This window comes from Ictidomys tridecemlineatus, chromosome 10, assembly GCF_052094955.1.
Source record: "Ictidomys tridecemlineatus isolate mIctTri1 chromosome 10, mIctTri1.hap1, whole genome shotgun sequence".
In the NCBI taxonomy this organism is placed as follows: domain Eukaryota; kingdom Metazoa; phylum Chordata; class Mammalia; order Rodentia; family Sciuridae; genus Ictidomys; species Ictidomys tridecemlineatus.
In genome coordinates this window covers 123,380,575-123,407,639 of record NC_135486.1, presented here as the reverse complement: position 1 = coordinate 123,407,639, position 27,065 = coordinate 123,380,575, and the positions used below count along the sequence as shown (strand labels likewise).

Here is a 27,065-nt window from a genome sequence, read left to right as displayed (position 1 = left end):
TTTATTTTAATGTATCACCTGGGGTTATCAGATTTCTAGTACATAATGTGTTCTATTTTTAATGATTCCATTTATATGAAATTTGACAAAACTAAATTTATAGAGGCAGAAAGCAGGACCAATGGTTGTTATCTAAGAGCTGGGTCGGGGAGGGAGCAGCGGACTGCAGAAAAGAACTTTGATGGATAATGAAATGTCCTTTATTTTGAGGAGTTGAGATGGTGGTTACACAAGTATATATACTCATCAAATGATGAAATCATACACTCAAAATGGGTGCCCTTTATATGAAATTTATATTTCATTAAAGCTGTGAGCAAAGATGTGGTAAACTTTTCTAAGATATATAGTGGACAGGAGTGTCAGTGCTGACTAGTCAATTATTTTGAAAAGATTTTATTAAGGTATAATTAAAACCAAAAGTTTAAAACACTAATACTTATAAAGTACTTATGTGCCAGGTACTGTTCTAAGAGTTTCCACATTGATCAAACTTCACAACTCTCCAAAATGATGTGTTCTTTCTTTCTTTTTAACTTATGAACATTTTCTGATTATTGTGTTTTTTCATATTTATTCATATAATCCTGTAATAATTTCATTCTTTATGGCTGAGTAAAACTCCATTATGGATATATACACCACATTTTCTTTATCCATTCATCAGTTGATAGGTTTATTCCATAATTTAGAGATTGTGAATTGTGTTGTAACAAACCTAAGTATTGTATTTTATTCATTTCCATTATTGTGGGAATACATCATTAGCACAGAGAATGCTGTCATTAGTATCTTCGTGGCACTGCGAAGAGGTCATTTTTTCCCTTGTTGAATATTTTGTGTAGAAATTATTCCCAGGAGTGCAGCTGCCGCCCCATATGAGAAAGGGAAAAACAGAAACTTTTATAATAGTAAGAACTGCCGGTCTGTTTGCTAGTACCCAAGACTGGTCTAGGCACAATGACCATGATCCATTTTATGGTTTTGAGAGCCCCTAAGAAGACCAAAGTAATCCTGGCAACTCTTCTGTGGAAACCAGCAGGGACATGATAGTGACATTAATCTTTGTGACAATTACAAGTGCCACCGGCTACCAAAATTTTTGATATAGTTAACCATCATAACTTGTCATTCTTTCTGTATTATTATAGCTGTCCCTTCCTACATTCACTGTCACTAGTCTAGACCAGGCTTTATTTATCCCATTCATTCCTAGATGATCAAGTTTTCTAGTTGGTCTTTTTTGGTTTGTTTTCTCTCTCAATTATCTTGTACAGGTTATCAGACATGTTTGTTATTGTTAGGTTAGTGCTTCCTGTATGCCCTACAGGGAACACAAAGAAAATGTTACAATTTGAGCAGTACACTGGGATGTTAAGGCTGCTTCCAGACCAAGATTAAAGCAGTGGTTCTCAACCCTGGGTGCAAGTTAGAATTTTTACCCAGGACCTTTAAAATTTTATTTTACCCAGGATGCACCAGGAGTGATTGCCAAGGTTGAGAAATTTTGAGTTAAAAGGCTACTCATCCTCAGTTACCTCCACAGCTTATTCTTCTTTTACGTCAGGGTAAATTTAGTTTCCCCTATTGTTGAATTTCATATAAATGGAAACATGCAAAATGATTCAGGATATTAAGGCTGGACTCAACAGTAAGATAATGGCAAAACTTAACCTTACCATATGGAACAAACTTTTGGTCACAATGATGTGGTGGAAGTTTTGAGAAAAAGCTACGTAGTCAGAAGGTGGGCGTTTAGGCCTCTATATATACAGGGGCTGGCAGTGGTGGGATTAAGGGCTGAATCCCATGAAGGACTTGGGCCAGTAGTAGGAGGTCGTGATTCCAAGGCCAGGTCGGGGTGCGTTGCAGCAGGTTACCATTTAGGATATGTTACAGCGGGGGAACGGGTTAGATCATGGGATAACTGGGCTCCAGGAAGAGCATGTAGATGGTAAGCTGAAACACTCCAAAGTGTTTGCGCAGATTCTAAACCTTCTCGGGATAGGGCTCGGGGCCTTGGCAAAGGCACATGTTCACATATGCCCCCTTTCTTCAGGTAGCAGGCATCAAGCCCAGGCAGCTGCCCTTCGCTCTTACCCATGGCTGCCTGCCTCCTGGAGGTGCAGTCAAGCGGGAGCTAGTCACCCTCTCTCTCCTGAGAGGATCGGACCCTAGCTCTGCACCCTAGCAGCGCCAAGAGGGGAGGGAACGAGGCGAAGGACCCTTGGCAGCAGCCTTCGTGGGCTTACTGGGAAGGGAGTCCCCACAAAGGGCCCTGGGAGCGGGAGGTTGACCGGGGCGCCTTAAGGCCATCCATGTGGAGGTCCCCACAGCCCCACAGAGGGTCCTGAGCATCCTCAGCTACCCCAGCCAGGGGAGCTCCATTCCCGGCCGCCTTGCTTTCATCTCTTTTCCCCCAAGAACTTTCCCCTCCTTTCTCACTGGATTCCCAAGTTGGACGAAGTGTTCAGGGCAGTCCGTACACCACCACCGCGAAGAGCTGCCTAAGACCCGCCCTGTTCCAGCCCCTAACAAGAAGAGGGAGAACTAGGAGCCATCTTTCCTCGGGGAAAAATTTTAGATCCCTGCACATCACATTAGGCCACGTCAGTTAGGGATCCTCCCAGCTGCACTGAGCAGGTCACGTCACACAGAAGTGACCGCGCCGGGGAGTGGAGTCTGATCTGTGCGCTCGCGACAGCTCCGCCCCTCCCGGAGTGCGCTCCTGCCACTGAGCTTCTAGAGGGTTGGTTCACCAGGGAATCAGAAGTTTGAGGCGTCAGGCAGAAAAGCCTTCCAGGAAGCCGAGAAGGTTTGCCCAGGTTGAAGGGGAACACTGGGTTGCTGGAATGTAATCTCTTGGTGAGATGAGGCATTGACCTTTGGCACTTGGCACGTTAACTTCTGGCACAGAATTTAAGGAGGCGCCAAAAAAAGCTTTAGTAATTAATGTGGGCAAGGAGGCCCATGCCTGTAATCCCAACAACTTGGGAGGTTGAGGCAGGAGGATCACAAGTTTGAGGCCACCCTGGGCAACTTAGTGAGACCCTGTCTCAAAAAATAAAAAGTGGTGGGGATTAGCCCAGGAGTAGAGTGTCCCTGGAGTCCCTCAGTCTGGGAGTAGGGAGACTTAGTAATCAATATAAACAGCATTTTAATTTCAATAACTCAAAAAATTACTGCAAAAAAAACCCCAATAATGAATAAAATACCTAAATTCTAAGAGACTATTCTACCCTGCATTTTCATGACCCTGACTTACTGGTCTCACTATAATGCCTGGCTGGCCCTACATCCAATAAATCTTATTTACCAAAACAAGTGCACAGGCTGTGGTTTGCTGATTGTTTAAATTTTGCATTAAAATATTATTTCTCTTGATTGCTACTTTGGCAGCCACTTAAATTTTGCATTAGAGATTAGTGCCTCACTTTTACCCTATTCCTGCTTCTGCCAGATACCCTGAGATCTGGGAGCCACATCTCGGTCCTGGAATCAGGCAGGAATTGGGCTTCAAATGGGCAGCACTCTGATAGTCTGAAATTTGCCACCCATTCTAAAATACTTTGGGCCAGTTGTGCCCCACACCAGCCTCAGTCTGTTATGAGCAGCTTAGCCTAGGAATCTTGCTTGATTTCCAGTTGGCTGGATTCCTCCACATGCCTGCATAGGAAATAGGCAAAGGATGGAAAAAATGAATTTTATGCAGTTTGATTAAACTGGGGAGAAGCAGCTAGACTGCTTCTCTGCCAGCAGTTACAATTAATAGAAACAAAAACCAGATAATGGGGCTGGGGCTGTAGCTCAGTGGTAGAATGCTTGCCTAACATGTGTGAGGCCCTGGGTTCGATCCCCAGCACCACAAAAAAAAAAAAAAAAAAAAAAGTAAATAAGTAGAATAAAGGTGTTGTGGAGCCAGGGGAAGTCAGGTAATGTACCTAAGTAGATTTAGCCAGGCTATGTTAATCAGAAACCTGTCAGTCTTAACTTTCTTGGCCCTTAGCCACAAGGAGAGTGGGGTGTGCAACCCTTCAACCTTTACTTTTGTTACAGAACTGGGGCCTTCCAGGAAACTGAGGCAGCATGAAGACCCCACTTCAAACCCTAATTTTTGGAATCAATTCAGAAAGATTTCAGACATGTTGATCAAAGTAACAGAAATGAGTTTATTAAAGGGAACACTCTCAAGGAGAGAGAGTGAATCCTCTCAGAAGAGAGGCAGAGTGCCTCCCTTGCACTCCAATTTTATTAGGGATCCCAGAAACACTTCCAGAGTCCTGCCCAGGTCCACCTCTTGACTTTTGACAGCAGGATGACATCAGACTTTTAAGTCCCCACTGCCACAACTTCAGTTCTAATTGTATTCTTAATCATTTTTACAGGTACTCTTTCATAAAAAAGGTTTTTTTTTTTGTTGTTGTTGTGACTGGGCATGAATGAAACCAGGGCTTCATGCATGCTAGGCAAGTACTCTACCAACTGAGTTGTCTCCAGCCCTCATAATACAAAATGTTTAATAGGATTAAGATCTTTCCTGGGAGTTGAGTGTATGAGTTTGGGTACATGTGCTTGGAGAACTCTGATTTTTTATTTCCCAGAGGCCTCCTTGACATCACTCTTGGAGCTTAGCAGGATTCTGGATGGGGAAGGCTGGCAAGTCTTGGGGAGGTCACACTGATATCACCGGTTATTGGTGACAAGTTCTGCTTCCTCATGTGTTTAAGTATAACATTAGAGAAGCATGCAGAGGCAAGCATACAAAGCAAGGTTTATTTAAAAAGAGGTAATACAGACTTCTTCTGGGATGGATGAAGAGGCCAGAGCTGGTATCCCAAGAAGTGAGAGCATACTGCCTTTTATACATCCTAGATTTGTTCTCCTGCTTTCTTCCTTCTTATCTCTCTCCTTCCTGTATACATGACTAGGCTCATGAACATACTAGGTTCAGGAAATGCTCCTATGGAATGGCCAAAAGGTGAGAAGCAAATGGGTTGGAGGGGCCAAAGTAGAGTGATCCAGGCAGGAAGGGGGTCCCCTGCATTAATTAACAACTTTTACAACTCCCTATAGGGAGGAACAACCCCTGGAACAGGTTACCTTAGCAACAGGTTGGAGCAGGGGCAGGTAATTTTGATAAAGGTGGAGAAAGAGCTCTCAAGGCTTTAACATTTCAGTTTCTCAGGGGTGGTCTCCAACTTGCCAGACCCAAGTGGCCTTCACTCTAGACCCAACCAGGATCACCTACCTATCTGTACTGACTGTTTTTAATTCTGGCTTTAACACATGAAAGTCCTCATCACCAAGTTCTTCACTCTCATGACCCCAGTTGGAGCTTCTTTTCTTGCCTCCTCCCTTCCAACTCTGAGCAACTATAGCACAAGGGCTGAATTGGGTCTGGGAGTCAAGGAAGGTGATAGGCAGCATGTCCATGATCTGGAGAAGCCAGTGTGGGGAAGCAGTGGAAGGAAAGAGGAGGGGAGGCTTTGTGGACATTTCCCAGAAGTAGAGTCATAACTTTTGAATTTCAGCCCCCAAACCAGGACTTACCTTAGACATTTTCAGAGATCTTCACACTCCTAGGATTAAACTTGGCCAGGGTAGAGAGGGAAGCATCTTATCAGGTGAGAAGGGGTTGTCACATTCCTGGACTTCTTGCTAAGGACTTCTCCCCTACCCTTCATGGGTTGCTGAGGGGTCAGAAAATCCCCAAACTCCTCTTTTGCCTTGGATCTGGTCAGCAATCCTCTTGCCCACAATACTATTTCCAAGTGATCCCCTTTGCCCTTTCCCTTTGTCTTTGCCCTTTCCTAGGCATTCCCCTGGCCCCAATGCAGAAGTTAACTGCTCTGGGAACTTCAGCCTTTTGGCTGGGCTGGGGTAGGAAGTGGGCAGGTCTTCCCTAAGCCAGCTCATCCATTCCTGGTACAGTCTTCCCCTCTTCTTCTACACCCTTGGGAAATAGACTTGTTATGGAAATTGCACTCAGCAAGAGACCAAGCACGTCTCAGAGAGTTGCCTGTGGACTGAGATGAGCTAGTGCTCTTAAGTTCTGGGACTGGAGCTGAGGTTACATGGGGCTTTTATAGGAAAAATGACATCATTTCTTAACTGTTACAAGATTAGTGGGTTTGAATTCTTGGTCTGTGAGACCAAAGACCATGCAAAGGAAATTTATGATAAGAAGTTCAGAGGTGTAGAACAAGACAGTAAACACTAGTGAGTGTTATTGTGATATGGCCTTCACCACAGGCAGCAGCAACTCAAGATGACTGAGTTTATCTCCCTAAGAACTATATTTCTAAGAACAAAACCTAAGAGGTTATAGACAGTAGTTAATTGGCATAGCAATTAAGTGTGGAGTTACATTCTAGAGTTCAGAAAGTTTCAAAACATAAGAAACAACTCTTTTTAAAGGAACCTATCTGGCCTTGAAAGCCTACCATTGGGATATAAACATTCCAAGAGAGGGAGACTCCTAGAGAAACCTATTTACAATCCTATAGGTAGGTTCCCTGAAGAGAAGCTGACATTGGGGAGTGGGAGGATTAACTTTTTCTTCATCAGACCCACATCCCAGGGAAGAGAAGCTGCTAGACAGCAATTAGGCCTTTCTCAGGACTCTCTGTACCTGCCCATACGGATGCTGGGACTTAGCAGGTACAATGCATACACAGTCCCTATGCTCCTGGAGTATGTTTATGGCCAAGTCCTGAGAAGGGAGTTGTCCTGGGGTAAGGGGGCACTGCTCCAGCATCCCATAACATCACAATAACACTCACTAGTACTTACCAGTTCAGCTTAGTGATAAGTAGGACTCCTGTTGTCAGACCATGGCCATGTGCAACCCCACAGCACCAGCTTTTGCATGATCCACTAGACTCACATGGGGGAACCTAGATACCAGGTCTTTATGAGATCAACAGAATTATAATTGTACCACAATCATTCTTATGTCCAGAACTAGATAGATGACCAGCCATCCTAGGAAGACAATGTTATCTCACTCCCAACCCTCCCCACTCCACTCAGGCCTTAGCATTTAAGAGTGCTTCCACACTTGTTTGCTTGATTCCCAAAATAACTCAGTGAGGAATGTCTGGGATGTGGCAGGTACATCTCCTTGAGGCCTACAGGGCCCAGTACTCTGACCTCTGATCAAAGCACGTGAGTCTGCTCTGCCATCTTTCAAATTCGGAAAGGAGCTTTAATAATAGACTGAAATCACCATACAGGGCTCAATTCAGGGGACAACTATGGATGGGGAGCAGGAAGTCAGGTTCAAGTCTGTCACTGGGGGGGGGGCAGTGAGGGGAAGGGGAAAGGAAATAGGAGGACAGGGAGCAAGAAGTGATAGAAGATCTTTCTCACCCATGATAGTAGTTTGGGGACTGTAACCCCAAATGTATTCTGTAGAGGTCAGATGAGTAACACAAAGGAAATATGTTGAGTCAGGGATACAAGGAGTGGTGGGGGCTGTGTGTGGAATAGACACAACTCAACAGATTATATGTTATGATCAAATGTTGCTGAATCTTTTACTTAAAAGACAAAATACACAAAGAAACAATCTCCTCCCCCAGAAATATAGATTGTGAAGTCTCCTGATTTAAATGTTATTTAAATAACACACACACACAGTGAGGGACCAAACAGATGTATTTGCCATCTGTGGTCTAAGGACTGGTCACATGGTCCTACTCCCAGCTCAAGGAACAGTAAATGCTGGATAAATGCTGTTGGATTAAGCTGTACCTCCTGCTTCTGAGGTCTGTTTCCTTTTCTGGTCAGGACCTGTTTTCTGCCACTGGAGAGGAGAGGGGGCCCAGGGCTATTTACCCTAATGTGAGAGATTAGCTTTCAGTTCTCTGAAAGGGATTTTGTAAACAAATCCTGTTTCCATGCTCCCCTGTACCACATACACAATATTCGTATGTAGGTACATTTACAATACTTGACACTTGCTCAGTGCAATTCTGAGGAAGCCGAGGCCCAAAGATCACTAGTAAGTAGTATAAACAGGACCAGATCATAGCAACTATTTATTGAGAGCCTATTAGGTATGCACTGGGGATAGGTATACCCATGGAATCTTCACTACAACCTTGTGAGATAGCCCTCATCATCCATTTTACAGATTAAGGGGGGAGGGGGAAACGAGGCCCCAGAAGAGGTACAGATCACACAGCAGGGAAGAGGCAAACCTGGGCCCTCTGTGCTAGAAACTGAGGGTGGATCACTTCAAATTCCTTCCTTCCAGCCTCTTCTTTGTGAGCACAGAACTAGATGCTGCAAGCCTGATTAAAAGTGCCAAAATTGGGGGGTAGGGGTCCAGAGGCCTGGGGATGATAGAAAGACTATCCTCTAGGAGTGGGCATTAGGTCCTCAAGACAGATAACCCTTCTCAACTTCAAAAGGGCTATTTTGTGCCTAGTCCAGGAACACTAGTAGCTATTAGAAGGAAATGGACTCTCTGCTTGAGGACAGAGTACCGGAGTGCTTTGAGAAGCCTACCTCCTGGCTCCAGTACACAGTTTCACTAGCAGAAAGAGATTTGTGTGGGCAACCTTCCTCCGTGCCTTACAAAAGGGTTGCTTAAGCCGATATGAGTCACATCGGAAGCTTTTACCATATTTGTCACGCTGTAACTGCTTTGATGATGAATTTTGCCTCAAATGCCACAATTTTGGCATTGGAGGATTTTTGAGATTGTAGGACCATTTGGTCTTGGCAGAAGCTTCTTCCTCCCCAGCGGCAGAGCTTGACCTATATAAGTACTGCAGGCCTAGCAGCATTTCCTGGGCGGCTGGCTGCTCTGGCCACACCAGAAAGGGCTGTTCAGGCTGCACAATTTCGCAACGCAGGGGCAACCGGAGGGCTCCCCGGTAGCCTGATGTTCTATTCCCCTGAAGCTCCACCACGTCCGGATTATCCCTAGCCACATAAGGCGCCGTCAATTCCATCGCGAGTGAAGAGTGCCCGTTTCCTAGACGTCAGTTACTCTGCTCACAAGCAAACCCAGAGCAAGGGTAAGATATAGGGGTCCAGCACCGGAAACGGAAAGGTCCACAAGCCTGTGCCCCTCTAGGAAGAGGCTGCGAACCTTCTCGGTAGGTTTAACCCCTCATTCACCTGGTCGAGCGAGAGCTTTCCATCAGTAGCCGCTGTCAGGAACGTCGGCCTGGCTCGGGGTTCCAGGAGTCCATCAGCCCGGACTTCGGGGCCCCGACTATCAAAGCAGGGCTAAAGGAAGAAGGGCGGTCGCTGCCAAGGACATACCGGGAGAAGAGTTAACAAAGTCATTCAGAGCGGCACAGCACAAAGACTCCATGGTCGGACGTCTGGGTTCTCCAAAGCACACTTCGAGGCCCTAGGAAGAAAGTTTCCCTTCCATCTTAAAAGAGGAGTGTTAAGCTTGGTGCTGACTACATATCCCAGCATACACCTCACGCGCCTCTTAGACTCGCACAACATAACTACCATTCCCACGAGCCTTCTGCGGCTGTGCAAGAACCAGAGTTCCGGAAAAGAGAACTACGGTTTCCGACTCGCATGATAACTGCGGCGGCGCTATTTAAGAAGCGTCAGCAAGGAGTAGTCTGACCACGCCCCTCTCTTCCAGTTCCGCTGTCTCAGATAAGCGGCGAGAAGCGGGGCGGAGCCCTAGGCCCGAGCCAAGATGGCGGCTGCGAAACCAACCCTTACGGACTCGCTCTCGTTTTGCCTCGCGCAGCTCACGGCGGCAGCAGGGGAGGGTCAGGGTGGGGAAAAGGACCCAGCTAGCAACGAGACACCCCTGGGCCGCGCGCTCTTAGCTCTCCGCACGCGCCACATCAAGGCAGCGGGGGGAATCGAACGCTTCCGGGCACGCGGCGGGCTCCGCCCCCTTCTCGCGCTGCTACGGCGAGCGGCTGCAGCGGACCCCGCCCCGTCCGAGGCAGGTCCTGGCTCCGCCCCCTCGTCGGTTGCGTCAGCTGCTTCTGGTCCCGCCCCTTCCTCTGACTCCACCCACTCTGTTGGGTCGACGCCTTCGCCGCCAGTGCGCCTGCGCAAGACGCTGGACTTGGCGCTCAGCATCCTAGCCAACTGCTGTACGGAAGGGGCGTGCCGGGCTGAAGTGCGCAGACTCGGAGGCATTCTCCCTTTGGGTAAGTGCTCCGCCTCCATTTCCTAGAATGATTTCACCCGCGCTTCCCCCTTGTCTAGTCCTAGACTGTTTTGAGTACTTTGTGTCAAACTCTGGAATAACGTGCTTTATGACGGCGCCGCCCACCTATCTCTCAAGATGTCACTACTCTCCCATGACGTCACTACTTTTTCTGTAGGTTATACTCGAGCTCAGACCAGATAATTACAACCATAATCTAGGTGTTGGCACCTCTCCCGCATCTAGGCAGTTGGAGACTAAAGGGTTATTAATGTTACTTCAGATGATTCTTGTCTTGCATTTATGATATTAATAGTCTGACCTTGTGCGATGGACTGAAACCCCCCTTGGATGAGCTGCAGGCAAAAAGATGAAGTTCAGAAATTGGTGTAGTTAACTATACCAATAAAGGCACCTAACACCTCCAAAACTAGGATTCCTTGTAAAATGAAATAATAATAGCCACCTTGCATAATTGGAGTATAGAGAAAACTTAATGCAAAGATAGAATGCATAGACTCTATGCACAGGCAGGGTATTTCGAGTAATTAAAAACTCATACAATATAAAAGAACCCAACAAAAGCTTTTCTGTTTACCAGATAAATTGGTGCCTCCTAGTGGCATGCAAACGCAGTATACCCGTATACAGTACACCGTGCAAATGCATTATACACGTCATGCCTGTCTTCTGAAATTATTCCAGTTTTGATGTAAGCTCAATTTTTTGGATAAAGGGAAGCATTAATATATTTAAAACTTGCATAAAACATATGTGGACTATAATGAGTTTGACAAGAGCCTGGAAGATTAATAAGCCCCTCAGTAAGCAATAGAATTTGTTATCACTCCCATCATTCAGTCACTATTTTGCATTTTAAATATCTCTGAAATCCATCTCCTCCTGTGTTTCCACCATGTGATCAGAGACTGCTTGTTCTCAGCAGTGCAGTAACTTATTTGGTTCAGACCACTATCCATTCTCACCTGGCCTCTTTGTGACTCTCAGACTCTATTCCTTTCTCCTATAATACATACCCCCCATGGTTGCCAGATTGTATTGTATTGCTTCCCTTCTTAAAATCCTGTGTGTCTCCTGTGTGTCCTGAGCTCTTGATCTGGCATTTGAGCCCCTTCATTAGATCATGGCACAGATCCTCGGTGTTACCTCTGGGCTCTTGCAAAGGCTGCTTCCAAATCCAAAATGACTTGTAATATCCCCGTCCACCATCCTTCTAGTAAATACCCTCTAGACCCAGCTCATGTGTTAGCTTCTTTCAGAGACTGTCCCTGACTCTCTCAAGCCATATTCTGGAGGTGACTGATAGACAAATAAAAGGCTAAACTCTCTTTTCAGTGACCATTCTTCAGTGTGTGAAGACAGATAGCATCCAGAACCGAACAGCCCGTGCTCTGGGGAACTTAGCCATGGAACCTGAGAGCTGTGGGGATATCCACTCTGCTGGTGAGAAGGCTATGAGGGTGGGGTTAACTGGGAATTAGGGTGGGATAAGGGCTTAGGTAGACGACTTTGCTCACCCTTTGTCCTCCCCTTTCCTCTCCAGGTGCTGTTCCTTTGCTCGTTGAGAGCCTGACAGCTTGCCAGGACTCACAGTGCCTGCAGAGTGTGGTGCGTGCCCTTCGCAACCTGGCAGACTCACCACAGCACCGCCTGGCCCTGGCACAGCAGGGAGCAGTACGCCCACTGGCTGAGCTCCTGGCTGCTGCCCCAGACCCTGCGCTAACCTCAGCCCTAGTCCGTGCCCTCCTGGAACTCAGCCGAGGCTGTTCCCGAGCCTGTGCTGAGCAGCTAAGTCTGGGTGGGGGACTGGGCCCACTTGTCAGCCTGACTTCTCACCCAAAACGGGCAGTACGTGAAGCAACCATCCTGATCCTTGCCAACCTGTGTGCCCAGGGCCTAGTACGGCCTGCACTAGGCAATGCTGGTGGTGTGGAGGTGTTACTAGGTGAGCTCCGGCGGCGTCGAAGCACCAATGGAGCCAGCTCGGCTTCCCAGCAACCGTTGGTGCGGGCTGTGTGCCTTCTGTGCCGGGAGGCTATCAACCGTGCCCGGCTTCGGGATGCTGGTGGTTTAGAGCTGCTCATGGGCCTACTGAGGGACCCTCGTGCCAGTGCCTGGCATCCACGTGTTGTAGCTGCTCTTGTGGGCTTTCTTTATGATACTGGGGCCCTGGGCCGGCTACAGGCTCTGGGACTTGTACCTCTCCTGGCTGGGCAGCTGTGTGGAGAGGCTGGTGATGAGGAAGAGGAGGGAACAGAAGCGGCTTCTTGGGACTTCCCTGAGGAACGGACCCCTGAGCGGCCTGAGGCTGGAAGCTTCCGAAGCCTCAGGTGAGTCCTTACCACAGGGCCTAGGAGGGTGGGTGATATATTTTGGGATGGGGGCTTGTCTGCTTTGGCCCTCTTTACACCTCCACCCTCCATTCTGTCTCAGTAAGATTTTGTTGTTGTTGTTTCTAACTCCTGATTCCTTCTTGTTCCCTGACAGGACTACTTTCCAGTCCTGTTAAACACAGCTTCTATCCCTTGGATCTGCTTTTTAACATTGGTTCTATCTCATCACCTTGAACTTTGGGCCCCAGACAAATTCATTGGGAGGTAGTACATACATTGATTATTTATAGTGGTATGTTCTGGAATACAAGTTCTTATTCTGTCACCATCACTTACAAACTGAGACATCAGGGGAAGGCTAATTAACTTCTCTGGGTCTCTGATTCTTTGTGCATACAATGGAGGATAACAATATACCCTACAGGGTTGTTGTAAAGATTAATGGCACAAAGCAATGTTCAGTAAATGTCAGCCTTGTGAATTCTGTGATTCATCTCTGATCATTGTCTGTGGTGCCTGTTGCACTCTTAGAACTGGTCTCCTCCTTATTTTTGAACATGACAGGAAGATGTTATCTGAGGACCTCTCTGGTTGCTGTTCTGTCTGCTTAGAATACTTTTCCTCTTGCATGCCTTCATCTCTCACCACCTTCAAGTCTTTGTTCAACTCTTGCCACGTTTGTAGGGGATCCATCACCACTCTATTTTAAATTTCAACTTTTGCCTGCCTTGGATCTTTTAATAACCTTTTCTTTTCACTATTATTACTTCACACCACACTAACATGACACTAATCTACCATACGGTTTACTTACTTAGGTTGTCTGTTTCCCTTCAGTAGAACATAAACTTCAGGAGGGCAAGAACTTTGTTTTATTCAATGCTTCTCCCCAGCACTTAAAAAGGACTAGGCACACGATTAATATCAGTAATTACTGAATGAGGATTTATTATTATTATATTATGTATTATTAATACAACCTCTTCTTCCCCTACTGGCTTTACCTTCTTTTCACAGTTCTTTTGACTCTATTCCCTTGCCTTGGCTCTGGGTTCAGTCTTCTTTTCTTTTTGCCCTCTGCAGGTCATGGCTGATCTCTGAGGGCTATGCTGCAGGCCCTGGAGACATTTCTCCAGACTGGTCTCCTGAGCGTTGTCCATTGCCAGAGCCAGCAGAGCCAGTCAGTCCCACCCCTGGCCAGACCTCGCTGCAGACACCACGTACACTACGCATGCAGGGTCGTAGCCCTGCTGCTTCTGCCCCAGAGGAGCCTTGGGGACGTGAGGGGCCGGCACTACTGCTGTTGTCACGCTTCTCCCAAGCTCCTGACCCAAGTGGTGCACTTGTGACTGGTCCGGCACTGTGTGGCTTGCTGGCCTATGTGACAGGTGCACCAGGCCCACCAAGCCCACGTGCACTACGCATCCTGGCACGTCTCACCTGCAACCCTGCCTGTCTTGAGGCCTTCGTGCGCAGCTACGGTGCAGCGCTGCTGCGAGCTTGGCTAGTGCTCGGTGTTGCACCAGACGATTGGCCTGCACCACGTGCCCGGCCTGCACTCCAAAGCCAGCACCGGGAACTGGGTATGACTTCTGTCTTTCTGCTTACATTAGTGACCCCATTTTCCTCCTGTGCCTTCTGTGGGCCCAGAACCTTGACTTTACTGCTCATCGGCCCTCTCACTGTCCTCTCTAGCCCACCATCCAAGCAACCCTAGACACCAGGTGTTGGGGGTGTTGAAGAGAACAGGAGGTCTTGGGACTATCCCTTCTGCTCCGTAGCATGTAGAGAGAGTTCTGTTCTACCATCTGTTTAAATCTTGAATCTCAGATAACCTGACCTCAGGCTTGGCTCCCAACAACCTAGAATCTTGCCTGTCTGCATTTCTTTACTCAATAGGTTCTGCGTTGTCCTGACTGCTTCTGCCCTGGGCACACTGACTTGTGAACCCAGACCCTGCCACCATTTTCAACACTGCCAGGAAGTTCCCTGTCTTCTGTGCCCTTATGGTAGATTCTTTTAGTCCTTGAGGGTCAAGAATCACATCCCCTGTTGGTCAGGGAAAAGCTTTTTTCTGTTCTTGCCCTTGATTTCTAATCCCTAGTGTCTTAACCCTCCCTCTCCAGGGCCTAAAGTCGTCCCCCTCTTCTGTGCCTCGATTTCTTGTCCTGAGGTTTTACCCCTTCCTTTCAAGAGCCCAAAGTCCCTGTATTATTCATCCTACCCCAGTCTTTGACATCAACTCCCAATCTGACCTGGTCTGCTGGCCCCTGCAGGTGAGATGCTGCTTCAGAACCTGACCGTACAGGCTGAATCGCCCTTTGGAGTCGGTGCCCTCACTCACCTGCTGCTCTCTGGGAGCTCTGAGGAACGTGTAGCCTGTGCACTGACCCTGCCCTTCATCTGTCGGTGAGGGGGATGTGGGTGTCTTGTAGGGGTTGGGGAAGAGGGTTGCTGTTCCAAGTCCTAACCTTGTCCACCTTCTGAAAGACCCTCTTTCTCCCTTTAGGAAGCCCTCTCTGTGGCGCCGGCTACTTCTGGACCAGGGTGGCCTCCGTCTCCTCCTCACAGCACTTACTCGGCCAGCTCCACATCCACTCTTCCTCTTCTTTGCTGCGGACTCCCTTTCCTGTCTCCAAGGCCTGGTGTCTCCCACTGCGAGCCCAGCCTTTCCACCTGCAATCCCCTTGGATCTAGAGCCACCCTCCCCTTGCCTCTATGAACCTATGCTGGGCCCAGCCCCGGTCCCAGCTCCTGACCTGCACTTCCTCCTGGACTCAGGCCTACAGCTCCCTGCTCAGAGAGCTGCCTCAGCTATGGCCTCCCCTTTCTTCCGGGCCCTGCTGTCTGGCAGTTTTGCCGAAGCCCAAATGAACCTGGTGCCACTGCGAGGGCTGTCACCCAGCGCAGCCTGGCCTATCCTGCATCACTTGCATGGTTGCCGGGGCTGTGGGGCTGCCCTGGGACCTGTGCCCCCACCAGGCCAACCCTTGCTGGGCTCAGAGGCAGAGGAAGCCCTGGAGGCTGCTGGCAGATTCTTGCTGCCTGGGCTGGAGGAGGAGCTGGAAGAGGCTGTGGGCCGCATCCATCTGGGTCCTCAGGGTGGCCCACAGTCAGTGGGAGAGGTATTCCGCCTGGGCCGGCCCCGATTGGCTGCCCACTGTGCACGCTGGACACTGGGGCCAGGGCAGTGCCCAAGGAAGCGGGCCCTGGCCCTTGTGGGGCTTGTGGAGGCAGCAAGTGAGGAAGCAGGGCTCTTGACTGAGGCTTTACTAGCTGTGGTGATGGGGATTGAGTCAAATGGCTAGGGACCCAGCCTAGACTGTTGATGTCTCTTGGGAGAGGACCTAAAGATGGATTGGCTGTGCAGGAGGCCTCCCTCAGAGTGTAACGAGAGAAGCCCGAGCAGAGTTATCATCGAGGACTGAAGAGAGGATGGACCTGGACCTCAGTATGGTCTGAAGACCCAGGAGTGAGAAGTCAAGGCCAGGGTCTGGGCATGGGGCCCAGAGGAAGGAGAAGAGCCCAGGGACCCGGGCATCTGACTTGGCCCAGCACTATGGGGTTGAGATTAAAACTTGGCAATTGAATATTATTATTGTCTGTGTTTCTGCTTACTTTCCTGTAGGAGTACTCCCACCCCTTCACACACCAAGCATGGTCTTGTCTAGATCTCTTTGTCTTGATACAGGCCACCCATAGCATGTAGAAGTTTATAAGTAACTTTCTAGTGGTTCCTGGTGCCCTGAAATAGGGTGGAGTTGCCAGTTTCCTCCCTGGGATGTGGTTTTGGGCCCCATCGGAAGGATCTCATTGCTTAGAGACAACCACCTTGACACATAACCTGGTCAGGGCTAAAAGAATGCTGTAAAGTAGAGTTTAATGCCTTGGCATCACTTTTTTCTGTTGGGCCCTTAGTCTCAGAGTCCATTTTTGTCTCCTGGACCAAGTTTCCTAATGCTTTCTGGGTGAGGGAAGGCCTGCTGTGTTCCATATATTTCAAGGTACTGTTTTAATCATGTCCAGAGAGAGCCACAGCCTTGTGCTTGCATTCAGGTGAAGGAAGGACTCACATTGCTTTGGTCTCCAAGGTCTCTATCATCTGCCTTCCAGATCCTTGATTACTTGACAGCCTGACTCTCAGGAGAACTCTGGATTGGGCCTGCCTGGGTCTGCTTTGGGGAAACTAAGGTTGGCACATGCTGTTGCCTCTTTGGATGTTAGTCTAGGTCTCTGGTTGTCAGGCTGTGCAGACATATTTTTTTAAAAAATATGATGCCTGTGCCCTTTTGGATGGAATTGTACTGGAGGGCTGCCCTGGGCATCAGTACTTTTTTAAAAAAAAAGTTTCCCAGCTTCTGACTTGCTCCTGGGTTAAGACCCATAGTTCAGTTCTCAGGTGTATCTACCAGAGTGGCTGCAGGACAGCTGTCCTTGCCCATCTCTGAGTGTCACTTTTTTTTTTTTAAGAGAGAGTTAGAGAGAGAAAATTTCTTAATATTTATTTTCTAGTTTTCGACAGATACAACATCTTTGTATGTGGCGCTGAGGATGGAACCTGGGTCGCTCACATGCCGGGCAATCGCGCTAGCGCTACCGCGTGAGCCACATCCCCAGCCCTGAGTGTCACTTTTCTACCTTGAGTTCTCAGAGTGTCGGTCAGGGGAAAGCTTTTGGTTAGTTTGGGGCTGGAGTCTCTGTCTTGCTTTCTTCTCTTTCATCAGAATCTTGGGAAGGAGCTACTCTGGAATAGCCTGGGGCACCTCAGGGTTGGGGAAGGGCTTAGTCTTGCAGACTGACTGGGAGTGCTGAGTCTGTTTGGGGCTTGGGCTTGGGTTTCATTTTCCTTGTTCATTTGTATATCATTTTCCAGGTTTCTACCTTAGAGTCTAGTTGGGCTCAGTATCCTCTGTCTCTGATTTTTTTTGGGGGGGGTGGTGGTCTAGTAATGTATACCTCTTGGAGTGCCTGTATTTGATTGTCTGTCAGGGTCTCCAAGGGAAGGTCTCTGAACCTGGGATCTGACAGATCCTTAGAACAGCACTCCTGTCCCCAGCTCAAAAATTCTGTCAGTTGACAAGCCTCTCAGGAATGCCCTGGGTGGAGGGGCCTCTGTCTAGGGCTTAATACTGGCTTGGGGCCGGGAGTAGTCTGTGGTTATGAGTTTCATTAGACAGGGGCTCCACAGCCTGATCTGGAAGAGCCACTTCGGGCTCTGGCTCTGGCCGCCCTGGGCTCTCTGTTCAGTTTAGGCCAGTGCCGGGGTGTGGCCGTCTCCGCGGCAGGCCAGCGGGCTGGGTTTGGGTGGGCCCCGGTGCTCCCTTTTCGTCCACGCCCCCACCCCGGGTTCCCCGGTTCCTCGTCACTCCCCCCATCCCCATCCCAACGGGTCCCAGCTTCCTTACATGGTCACGGCCCGGCTTCCAGCTCCCGGACGTCCCCCCGCCCCCCGCCCCCACCGGACACGGCCCCCGCCCTGCTCGCCCCGCGCCGCCTGCCCGCGCCCCGCCATGGAGGATCTGGGTGAGTGGGGCCCGGAACCCGGGGTCCCCAGCTTCTCACCACTGCCTTGAAAACGCTTCCCCACCCTTGCACTCCGCACATCTCCCCATCCCTGTCTTCTCACTCCTGCTTCTTTCTCTGTCCGCTCGAGACTCCTTTCCGACTCCACTCCACGTCCCCCTTCCTGCCTCTCCCTTCCTGCCTTTCCTGGGCTGGCCGCTCCCTCCCTTTTCCTTCGCTCGGCTCCTTCGGTTCTGACTTTGGATGGTCAGGGAAGTGCAGCGCCTGGACTAAGAGACGCTGGAAAGGGAGGGGTTAAAGGAGCCTTAGGTTCCAGGGACTGGGAAAGGAAACCGGAGAGGTGTGTGACATCAATTTTGGAAATAAAAGTGACCAGCGGGCCTGCGCCAGGATTTCGGGAAGGAAAGAGTTAAGGGCTCCTAAGTATGGAAAAGGTCAAGTCCTTGGGGCAGGATAGAGAATAATAATTGAGGAGTGCCAAGATGCTACAGAAAAGTGAAGGGTTCCACCAAGATGTTCAGAGAGGAAGAGTGAAGGGGCAGGGGCTTCTAGATTCTGGAAGGGAAAGAGTTCAAGGCACCCGAATCTAGTGTGGGATGTTTGGGGGCAAGAAGAAGGACCCAGGTATCTTGTTCTCTCTTTGCTGAACTGGGGCAGAAAGGCTGCGTCTTCCATGTGAGACAAGATGTTCAGGCACCCTGCAGTAGAGGGTGCTCCTCAGTAGAGGGAACTGGTATTGGTACCTGGGAGAAGAAAGGAATCAGAAAGCTGGTCCCAGCAAATTCACCAATGAGGAGTTTAGGGTGGGACTCAGTGGGGCTGGGAAGGGACCAGGCTGGGCAGGGCCTGTTTAGATAGAAGGAGGAATTAGCAAGTATCAGGAAGTTGGGTGCCAGGCAAACAGCCAATTGAGCAATTTAAAGTGGATCCAGATTTGGCTCGAGTAGAGTCAATTTTGACTGCATTGGGAAAGACGTGGAGAGTAAATGAAGCAGGTGGCTGGGTTTGTGCTGGACTCTGGGTTAGCTAGTCTGGATGTCTGCTCATAAATACTCCTTGCTACCCTTCCACTTCTCTGCCTTGGTCTGGCCCCATGTTTATGCGTTTTGATCTCTGCTCTTAATATTGGCTTCTGCCCTTTCCAAATAATGCCTACTTGGAACTATTATCCTCTAATCAATTAAGGCCCTGTCTCTGCCCTTAACCTTAACTCCTTAATCTCTCACCCTGAGGGCCTCTCCCTGCAGATGCCCTGCTCTCTGACCTGGAGACCACCACCTCACACATGCCAAGGTCAGGGGCTCCAAAAGAGCGGCCCCCAGAGCCACTCACACCTCCCCCACCCTATGGCCACCAGCCGCAGGTGAGATAAGATATGGGGGTCTGGGGCAGCCACTCTGGCCTAGGAGAATTTGAGCCTGTATGGGGCAAAGCACAGACCTGTCATTCCACACATGGTGTCTCTTCTCTCTGTAGACAGGGTCTGGGGAATCTTCAGGAGCCTCTGGGGACAAGGACCATCTATACAGGTGAGGGACCTAGGAAATAGGGCACTGAGAAGGGGAAGCCTCTTGAGGCACAGGTGAGGAGGCTTGCATTACCCACTCCTAAACTCAAGCTCCTACCCTGTTTCTCAGCACGGTATGCAAGCCTCGATCGCCAAAGCCTGCGGCCCCCGTGGCCCCTCCATTCTCTTCTTCCAGTGGTGTCCTGGGCACTGGACTCTGTGAGCTAGACCGTTTGCTTCAGGAACTTAATGCCACCCAATTCAACATCACAGGTACCAGGGTTACTGAAACAGACTTTGATGGGATGGGGGCAGGGCAGGGCAGAGACTAAGGGGCACAGACTTTCTAAATGTCCAGTTAAAGGGACACAAACCTTTGAATGGGAGGGTGGCTTGAACATGGCCCCATGCCCACTACTTATCTCTTATCTCTCCAGATGAAATAATGTCTCAGTTCCCATCTAGCAAGGTGACTGCAGGGGAACAGAAGGAGGAACAATCTGAAGACAAGAAAAGACCCAGCCTGTGAGTTTGGCATTGTTGGGAGAGCTGGAAGAGAAGTGATGGGTCTTGGATGTTTGAGTTATTAAAGGGAAATTACTCTGGGAGGCTCTGAGATGACACCAAATATGATTTTTGCAGTCCTCCCAGCCCATCCCCTGTTCTCCCAAAGCCTTCAGCCACCTCGGCCACTCTGGAGCTGGATAGACTGATGGCCTCACTCTCTGACTTCCGTGTCCAGAACCATGTGAGTCAGGCCAGGTGTGGGCTAGTGTGAACTTTGACTCCTTGACCTATTTTAGACCCTTCCACATCTACTGCCTTGTTGACTCAACTCTTATGTCCTCTCTACTGTAGCTTCCAGCCTCTGGGCCAACCCAGCCACCAGTGGTGAGCTCCACTAATGAAGGTTCCCCATCCCCTCCAGAGCCAACTAACAAGGGCAGCCTGGACACCATGCTGGGGCTGCTCCAGTCTGACCTCAGCCGCCGTGGTGTTCCCACCCAGGCCAAGGGTCTCTGTGGCTCCTGCAGTAAACCTATTGCTGGGCAGGTAAGTGGATTCCTGTGAGAAAGGAGATAATATCCACAGACCCATCCTTATTGAGAATCAGGTTCAGGGTTTTTCCCGTTGTTCCCTTTAAATAAATAACATTGTAAAGGGGATATTATTTATTTATAATTTTTGTTTTTCTGATTTTTTTTTTTTTTGGTGCTGGGGATTGAACCCAGGGCCTTGCACACGCTAAGCATGTACTCTACCACTGTGCTATACTCCTAGCCCACTATTTATGTTTTGTGGGTGAACTGAATCTCTGACTCACACAGCAAATAAGTGGTAGAGAATTCCAATCTAGTTACTATTGTGGTCTTACTGTCTGCCAGGCACTATGCTAGCTCCTTTCAAATCCCCATCTCACAAAAGGCTCACTGGCTTTATCCAGCATCTCTCAGGCACCCACAGGCTTTCTTTTCCCCTTTAGAGTCTGGTCTGGTCTGGGAGCTCTGATTCTTGGCTTATGACTGAGCAGATGTCGCTAACAACAGCTGTGCCCAGTGGTTGACCTAGAGTCTCCTGATAGATAATATGCTTGATTCCTATCCCAGGATTGCCAGTCTCAGCAAAGTTGGGTGGCATTGACTTTCTTGGGCTCTAGGCATTTTCATCTTTATGGGTCCCTTCTGCTATTTAAAAAAATCATGCCTGTGCTATGCTGGTATAAAGATGAAAATATTGACATTATATATTAAATCATTTCTTTTTTAATTTATATATATATACATATATACATACATATATATATATATATATATTTGTTGTAGATGGACAAATACCTTTATTTTGTTTATTTATTTTTATGTGGTGCTGAGGATCCAACGCAGGGCCCTGCACATGCTAGGCCAGCACTCTACTGCTGAGCCACAACCTCAGCCCCTTAAATCATTTTCTTTTAGTTCATCTTTTGTTGTTCTGATTTTGAAAGAAATTAAAACCTTTCCATGAGCCCCTATAAGTTTTGTGAGCTGTATGCACTGTGCCTGGCATACCTTGTGGATAAGTCAATCCTGGGGCAAAGTTGCAAGAACTGAGTTGAATCTCCATCAATTACAGGTTGCAGGACCTTAAATGTTAGATTTTTTTCATCCTAGTCTTTCAGAGATAAGACTTGAAAAGTGCCTTGTAAAGTGTCCAGTGCTCAATGGGCATATGGCAGTCTTAGGGCCACTCGGTCCCAGACCTCTCCCCCAATCTCAGGTGGTGACAGCCCTGGGCCGCGCCTGGCATCCGGAGCACTTCGTTTGCGGTGGCTGCTCCACCACCCTGGGAGGTAGCAGTTTCTTCGAGAAAGATGGAGCCCCCTTCTGCCCCGAGTGCTACTTCGAGCGCTTCTCTCCACGATGTGGCTTCTGCAACCAACCTATCCGACACGTAAGCCCCGCTTGGCCCTTTAGATTACATATTTGTCTCATCTAGAGCACCTGTGAGGTGGGCGTCACCCTGATTGGTTCCACCTACCCACCTGCACCTCCACCGCAACTCTATCACTCCACAACCTCCGTGGCCCCTTGGACTTGGCTTTCTCTCTTTGACTCTAGAGTTTCGTGTTAGATCTTATGCGCCTCAGACTAATTCCTCAGCCCAGTCACCCAGGTTCCAGGCGGGAGCAGGAGGGGAAAAGGGACAGAGGGCCACGCTGAGTATTCCCTTTCCTTCTCCGTAGAAGATGGTCACCGCCTTGGGCACCCATTGGCATCCAGAGCATTTCTGCTGCGTGAGCTGCGGGGAGCCCTTCGGAGATGAGGGTGAGAGCTGCGCACCCACCTTAACAGCGTAGATTCACTGGCTATCTAGCCGCTCCCAGACTTCTGCGGACCATGACTTTTCTCCTGGACCCATCCCCTCTCATTCTGCTCTCGCACCAGACCCATCCCTGAGTCCCTACCACTCACTCACACTGCCCCTCTGCTGGTGCTGCAGTCTCAGATCTTTACAGGTCTTCAGTCCTGCCCGCACCATTTTTTTTTTCCAGTCCTTTCGATTCTTGCTTCCAGGTTTCCACGAGCGTGAGGGCCGCCCCTACTGCCGCCGGGACTTCCTGCAGCTGTTCGCGCCGCGCTGCCAGGGCTGCCAAGGCCCCATTCTGGATAACTACATTTCAGCGCTCAGCGCGCTTTGGCACCCTGACTGCTTCGTCTGCAGGGTGCGGTGATGTGGGACCCGATTTTGCAGGGAAGGGTCAGCGGGAGGCAGGACTAGGAGGGCGGAGGGGGCGAGGCTTAGCAGGGGGTCACGGGTGAGTTATTCCAGTACTAACTAGTTATCTGGTCCGGGCTTTGGCTGCTGACTCATTCTTTCGCGGCCTTCCTTCCCTAGGAATGCTTCGCGCCCTTCTCCGGAGGCAGCTTTTTCGAGCACGAGGGCCGTCCGCTATGCGAAAACCATTTCCATGCGCGGCGCGGCTCGCTGTGCGCCACGTGTGGCCTCCCAGTGACTGGCCGCTGCGTCTCGGCCCTGGGCCGCCGCTTTCACCCGGATCACTTCACTTGCACCTTCTGCCTGCGCCCCCTCACCAAGGGCTCCTTCCAGGAGCGCGCCGGCAAGCCTTACTGCCAGCCCTGCTTCCTTAAGCTCTTCGGTTGATCCGCAGAGCTTCCCGTTCGTGAGGCCGTGCTCCCGCAAAGAAAAAGAGCGAGTCCTCCAGACCCCAAGGTCTTGCTTTCTGAACTTACGGCTGTTCCCAACTCCCGCTCTTTGTAGCCCCACCTGCTGAAGAGAGCCGTCCCTAAAGTACACTACGTCCCCCGGTGGCCAAGTTCAGAAAAGGCCCCACCCATCCTAACCCACACGCCCAAAGAGGATCTTAGGCTGAAGAGAGATCCCGAGTCCTTCACTCTATTCCCACCCTTGAAACAGCCCCCTGACTGGAGGAAGCATCCTTGCAATTCCGACCAATCAGAGGCCAGATCAGGACATCCCTGCTTCCCGCTCCCTCACCATTCTGTGCACTTTTTTTCTACGTACATAAATACACATTCCACGTCTCATTGGTGCTGTGTACTCTGCGCCGAAGAACCTTGCCATCGAAGTCCCCGCCCCTTGTGCGGATCGGTCGGGAGTTAAGTTCTAGGCCGCAACCCTGTGGCCAGAGCAGGAACTACAGCCTCAGATCTTAGCTTGGGTATTTCAAATTATCAGTTGAGCCCCAGGCTGAAAAGGCCAGCCACCTGCTTAGGATTGTACAGATAGTGGCAGAACCAGGACAGCAGCCTGGGGCCCTATTGAATCTTCTACCCTCATTCCTCCTTTCCTCAGCTTCCTCTATCCTTGAAATAAGGAAATTGCTGTTCTTTCTTTGCTTTCCAGATTTTATCCCCTTAAAGTAACCTCAGAGATTGTGCTCCTTCCATAAGTGCCAAGTTATATCCACCGTTTGGATCGGTGCTCTTTGCCTCTTACTAGTATTAACTCCCCCCACCCCCATATGTTCTACCCCCTGTAGGTGTCATGTAGACATGGCAGGGAAGTCAGCACGTTCAGACTCATTATTTTCTTCCCCTGCTGGTTCATCAGTAACTCCATCAGGCATGCTGGGTGGTGCTGAGTACACAGAGATAAGTCATGCCTAGGCAGAACTTCCCAGGCTGGTGGAAGAGATGGATGACACGTGGTGTGGCCAGGAGAGTGACTGAGGGAAGCTCTGGGGGCTGTGGGAGATGGAAGGAGGCTTCTAAATGAGACCAGGAGTCAATGAGGGCTTCCTGGAGGAAGTGATACCTGAGATAAGTCAGAGCAGAAAAGGGTGGGATCAGGGGTTTTCAGGTCTGGAGGAGTTCTGACTCCACGGAAGTCCTCAAATCCCAGAGACCTTTATGAGTCTTAGAACCTTTACCTAGGATCCTGCAGTTCCTTAGGGAGGGCGCCTAGACCCCTAGGAATACATGCTGGCCTCTGGCAGATCTTCTGATCTTTTCTTTTCCAAGTCTTCCTGGTTCTTCCCAGTTCTGCTTTTCCCCTACCACATATCCTCCCTGGGGAATGCTGTCCATTCTCTAGTGTCAATTACCTCGCTCTCTTGAGGATGCCCAAATTGGCCATCTCCAGTCTTGATTCATTAATCCACCAAATTTTTACTGAGTCCTTACTGGGCCAGACTTGGGTGGGGGTGAGGGAAAATGGGTAACCCAGCAGATGTGGCTTCTTCTCTTCAGGGAACGAAAATGTAGTAGGGAAGACAGCTGACAAACAAGTACATGAGTGACAAGTGTAATGAAGGAAAAGGACCTTCCCTGTCAGCTCTTCCCCAGTTTCCATCTCATGGCACCTCCCTAGCTTCCTCATAGCACTTATCATTTGTGAATAGGTGTTTGTTACTTGTTTTTGTCTGCTTCTGAATCTGGAACGAAAGCTCCTGAGAGCAGGCAACCTGTTTATTTGGCTGACCATTGTTTCTCCAGTGTCTGGGATGGTGTCTAGTATATAATGAGTGCTCAATAAATGTTTGTCAAGGAAGGAAGGAACAGGGAAGAAAGGAAAGGAGGGAGAGTGAAAAGGGAAAAAAGAGAACTAAGAGGAGGTGGGGAAAGAGCCAGGGAGTTGGAGAAAACCTCTGTGAAATGTAATGTCTAGGCTGAGACTTGAAGATTGAGAAGATGCCAGCCAAGCAAAGAGCCTAAGAACATGCACTCAAGGCAGAAGAAACAGCAAATGCAAAGGCCAGGGGGTAGGAAAGAGCTTGGCATATTGGAAGAAAGGAAATAAAGCCAGTGTGTCTGGGTTAGAGTGAGCTATGCCAAGAGTAGCAGGAGATGAGATCAAAGAGAAAATAGATGTTATGTCATGAAGGGCCTCGTAGGCCCTTGTTTAAGGAATATGTCATTGTTATTGTTTAAGGAATATGTCATTATTCCTTAAACAATAAGGTACAACAACTATGTATACAGCATTTACATTGCATTAGGTGTTACAATCTAGAGGTGATTTAAAGTATATGGGAGGATGTGAGTAGGTTATATGCAAATATTATGCCATTTAATCCAAGGGAGTTGATTGTCTCTAGTTTTTAGCATCTTCAGGGGCCTCCTGAAACCAATTCCACACAAATACCAAGAGATGAGTGTACATCAAATATTAGATAAGCCACAAGCTGGAAAGCTGGTGACCTCTGCAAGACTATACAGATAGTGGTGAAGCCAGGACAGGAGCTCAAGCTGGGGCCCCAGTTGTAAAGTACACACACACACACACACACACACAGAGAGAGAGAGAGAGAGAGAGAGAGAGAGAGAGAGAGAGAGAGAGAGAGAGAAGCAAGCAAGGTGCAGGGGTAAAGTTAAAGGGCTGCTCCTCTGAGCTGCCAGCTTTATATATATATCCATAGGTTATATTAGGTCATTGACGTCATTAGTACATATTGCTCATTGTATAAAGTTACTGTTCTGTGGGCAGGTTTAGGTGCAGTGACACATTGGTTTTGTCTAAGAGAGTTCCTTTATTCCCAGAAGCTGAGTGTTTGAGATTAAGGTTGAGACTGATAAGACTAGTCCAGAGCCTCCTCCCAAAGGACATTACCACAGCAGTTAGGCACTGAGCATGTATTAGTCATCTTACTAGTTCCAGGGAGAAACTGTAGAATATCCAAATCAGAGCACCTGTTACCCTCCAGGAGATTTCTCACCAGAGGAATGCTGCCTTGAACATATCCACAGCCAAATTCCTTACACCCAGTGAATCTTCCCACCTCCATTCCTCCCTCTTCAGCTCCCCGTATCTTGAAGTAAGTGTGATTTGCTCCCCATTCTCTGCCTATTTTGGTTTCAGACTTTTCTCATCTGAGGGATTTATTTTGAAGAAACCATATTAAAGCATTTCTTAAGCAAATTCATCATGTTCCCTAAAATATTTTTCTCTGTTTCCCATAGCAAGGGTGATTGTAGTTGCCATAATCAGATAGGAGTCCCCCGCCACCATTTCCTGACTTCCAAGTCTGGTCAGTCCTAGAAAGGCAGATGTGCAAATAATCACCATCTTTTCTTACATCTGGTCCTATGCTGAGCAATGGGAGTCTAGGGGTGAATTGGATCAGTCCCTGCTCTTGAGGAGTCTCTAGTTTGTTGGGGAGACAGACCCAGACAAGGGTCACACAATGTGCTCAGAACTCTATCAGAAAAATCAGAGAAATCTTTATAGACTTCTATATAGGTGTCATAGACTAGATACTGAGCGCTGAAGAAGAGCTGGCCATTTGGGAAGCAGGGAGGTGCTCTAAGTAGAAGGCACAGCAAAATTAGAGGGGCATGAAAATTTCCAGTTCAGGAATAAAAAGAGAAAAAAAAAGATAAAAGAAAGTCTGGGTTGGATAGGGCAAGAAAGTGGTAAGGAAATTGTGACTTCATTCTAGTTTTGGTATGGAGAAGCTAAGGGGCTAGGCAGGAATCAGGGCTTGGCAGACCTGGAAAATTGAGCCAAGGAGCTTGTACTTCTCCTGAGTGTCTTGGGGAGCTATGGAGGATTTCTTAGCAGGGGAGTGATCCTA

The 27,065-nt window shown here is 48.9% G+C and overlaps 2 protein-coding genes across 6 annotated transcripts; both read left to right on the top strand.

Annotated features, from left to right (window-relative positions):
• Positions 1 to 8,133: 8,133 nt before the first annotated feature.
• On the top strand, positions 8,134 to 16,096 carry Armc5 (armadillo repeat containing 5). Its single transcript, XM_005328565.5, has 6 exons — positions 8,134 to 10,148; positions 11,504 to 11,611; positions 11,712 to 12,498; positions 13,585 to 14,084; positions 14,778 to 14,910; positions 15,011 to 16,096. Exons 1-6 carry the CDS (start codon positions 9,680 to 9,682, stop codon positions 15,807 to 15,809), a joined length of 2,796 nt encoding a protein of 931 aa, XP_005328622.2. The 5' UTR covers positions 8,134 to 9,679; the 3' UTR covers positions 15,810 to 16,096.
• A 1,693-nt stretch (positions 16,097 to 17,789) lies between these two features.
• On the top strand, positions 17,790 to 23,577 carry Tgfb1i1 (transforming growth factor beta 1 induced transcript 1). 5 transcript variants are annotated; one of them, XM_005328563.4, is made up of 11 exons: positions 17,790 to 18,024; positions 19,272 to 19,387; positions 19,501 to 19,553; positions 19,662 to 19,804; positions 19,969 to 20,056; positions 20,174 to 20,279; positions 20,390 to 20,584; positions 21,788 to 21,961; positions 22,254 to 22,335; positions 22,585 to 22,733; positions 22,907 to 23,577. In XM_005328563.4, the coding sequence occupies exons 1-11, from the start codon at positions 17,907 to 17,909 to the stop codon at positions 23,171 to 23,173; spliced, it is 1,491 nt and encodes a 496-aa protein (XP_005328620.2). In that variant the 5' UTR covers positions 17,790 to 17,906; the 3' UTR covers positions 23,174 to 23,577. The 5 variants fall into 5 exon arrangements, with proteins under 5 accessions (XP_005328620.2, XP_021584298.1, XP_077880134.1 ...); XM_078024008.1 differs by lacking the exon at positions 17,790 to 18,024 and adding an exon at positions 18,031 to 18,364; XM_078024007.1 differs by lacking the exon at positions 17,790 to 18,024 and adding an exon at positions 18,372 to 18,648.
• The last annotated feature ends 3,488 nt before the right edge of the window (positions 23,578 to 27,065 follow it).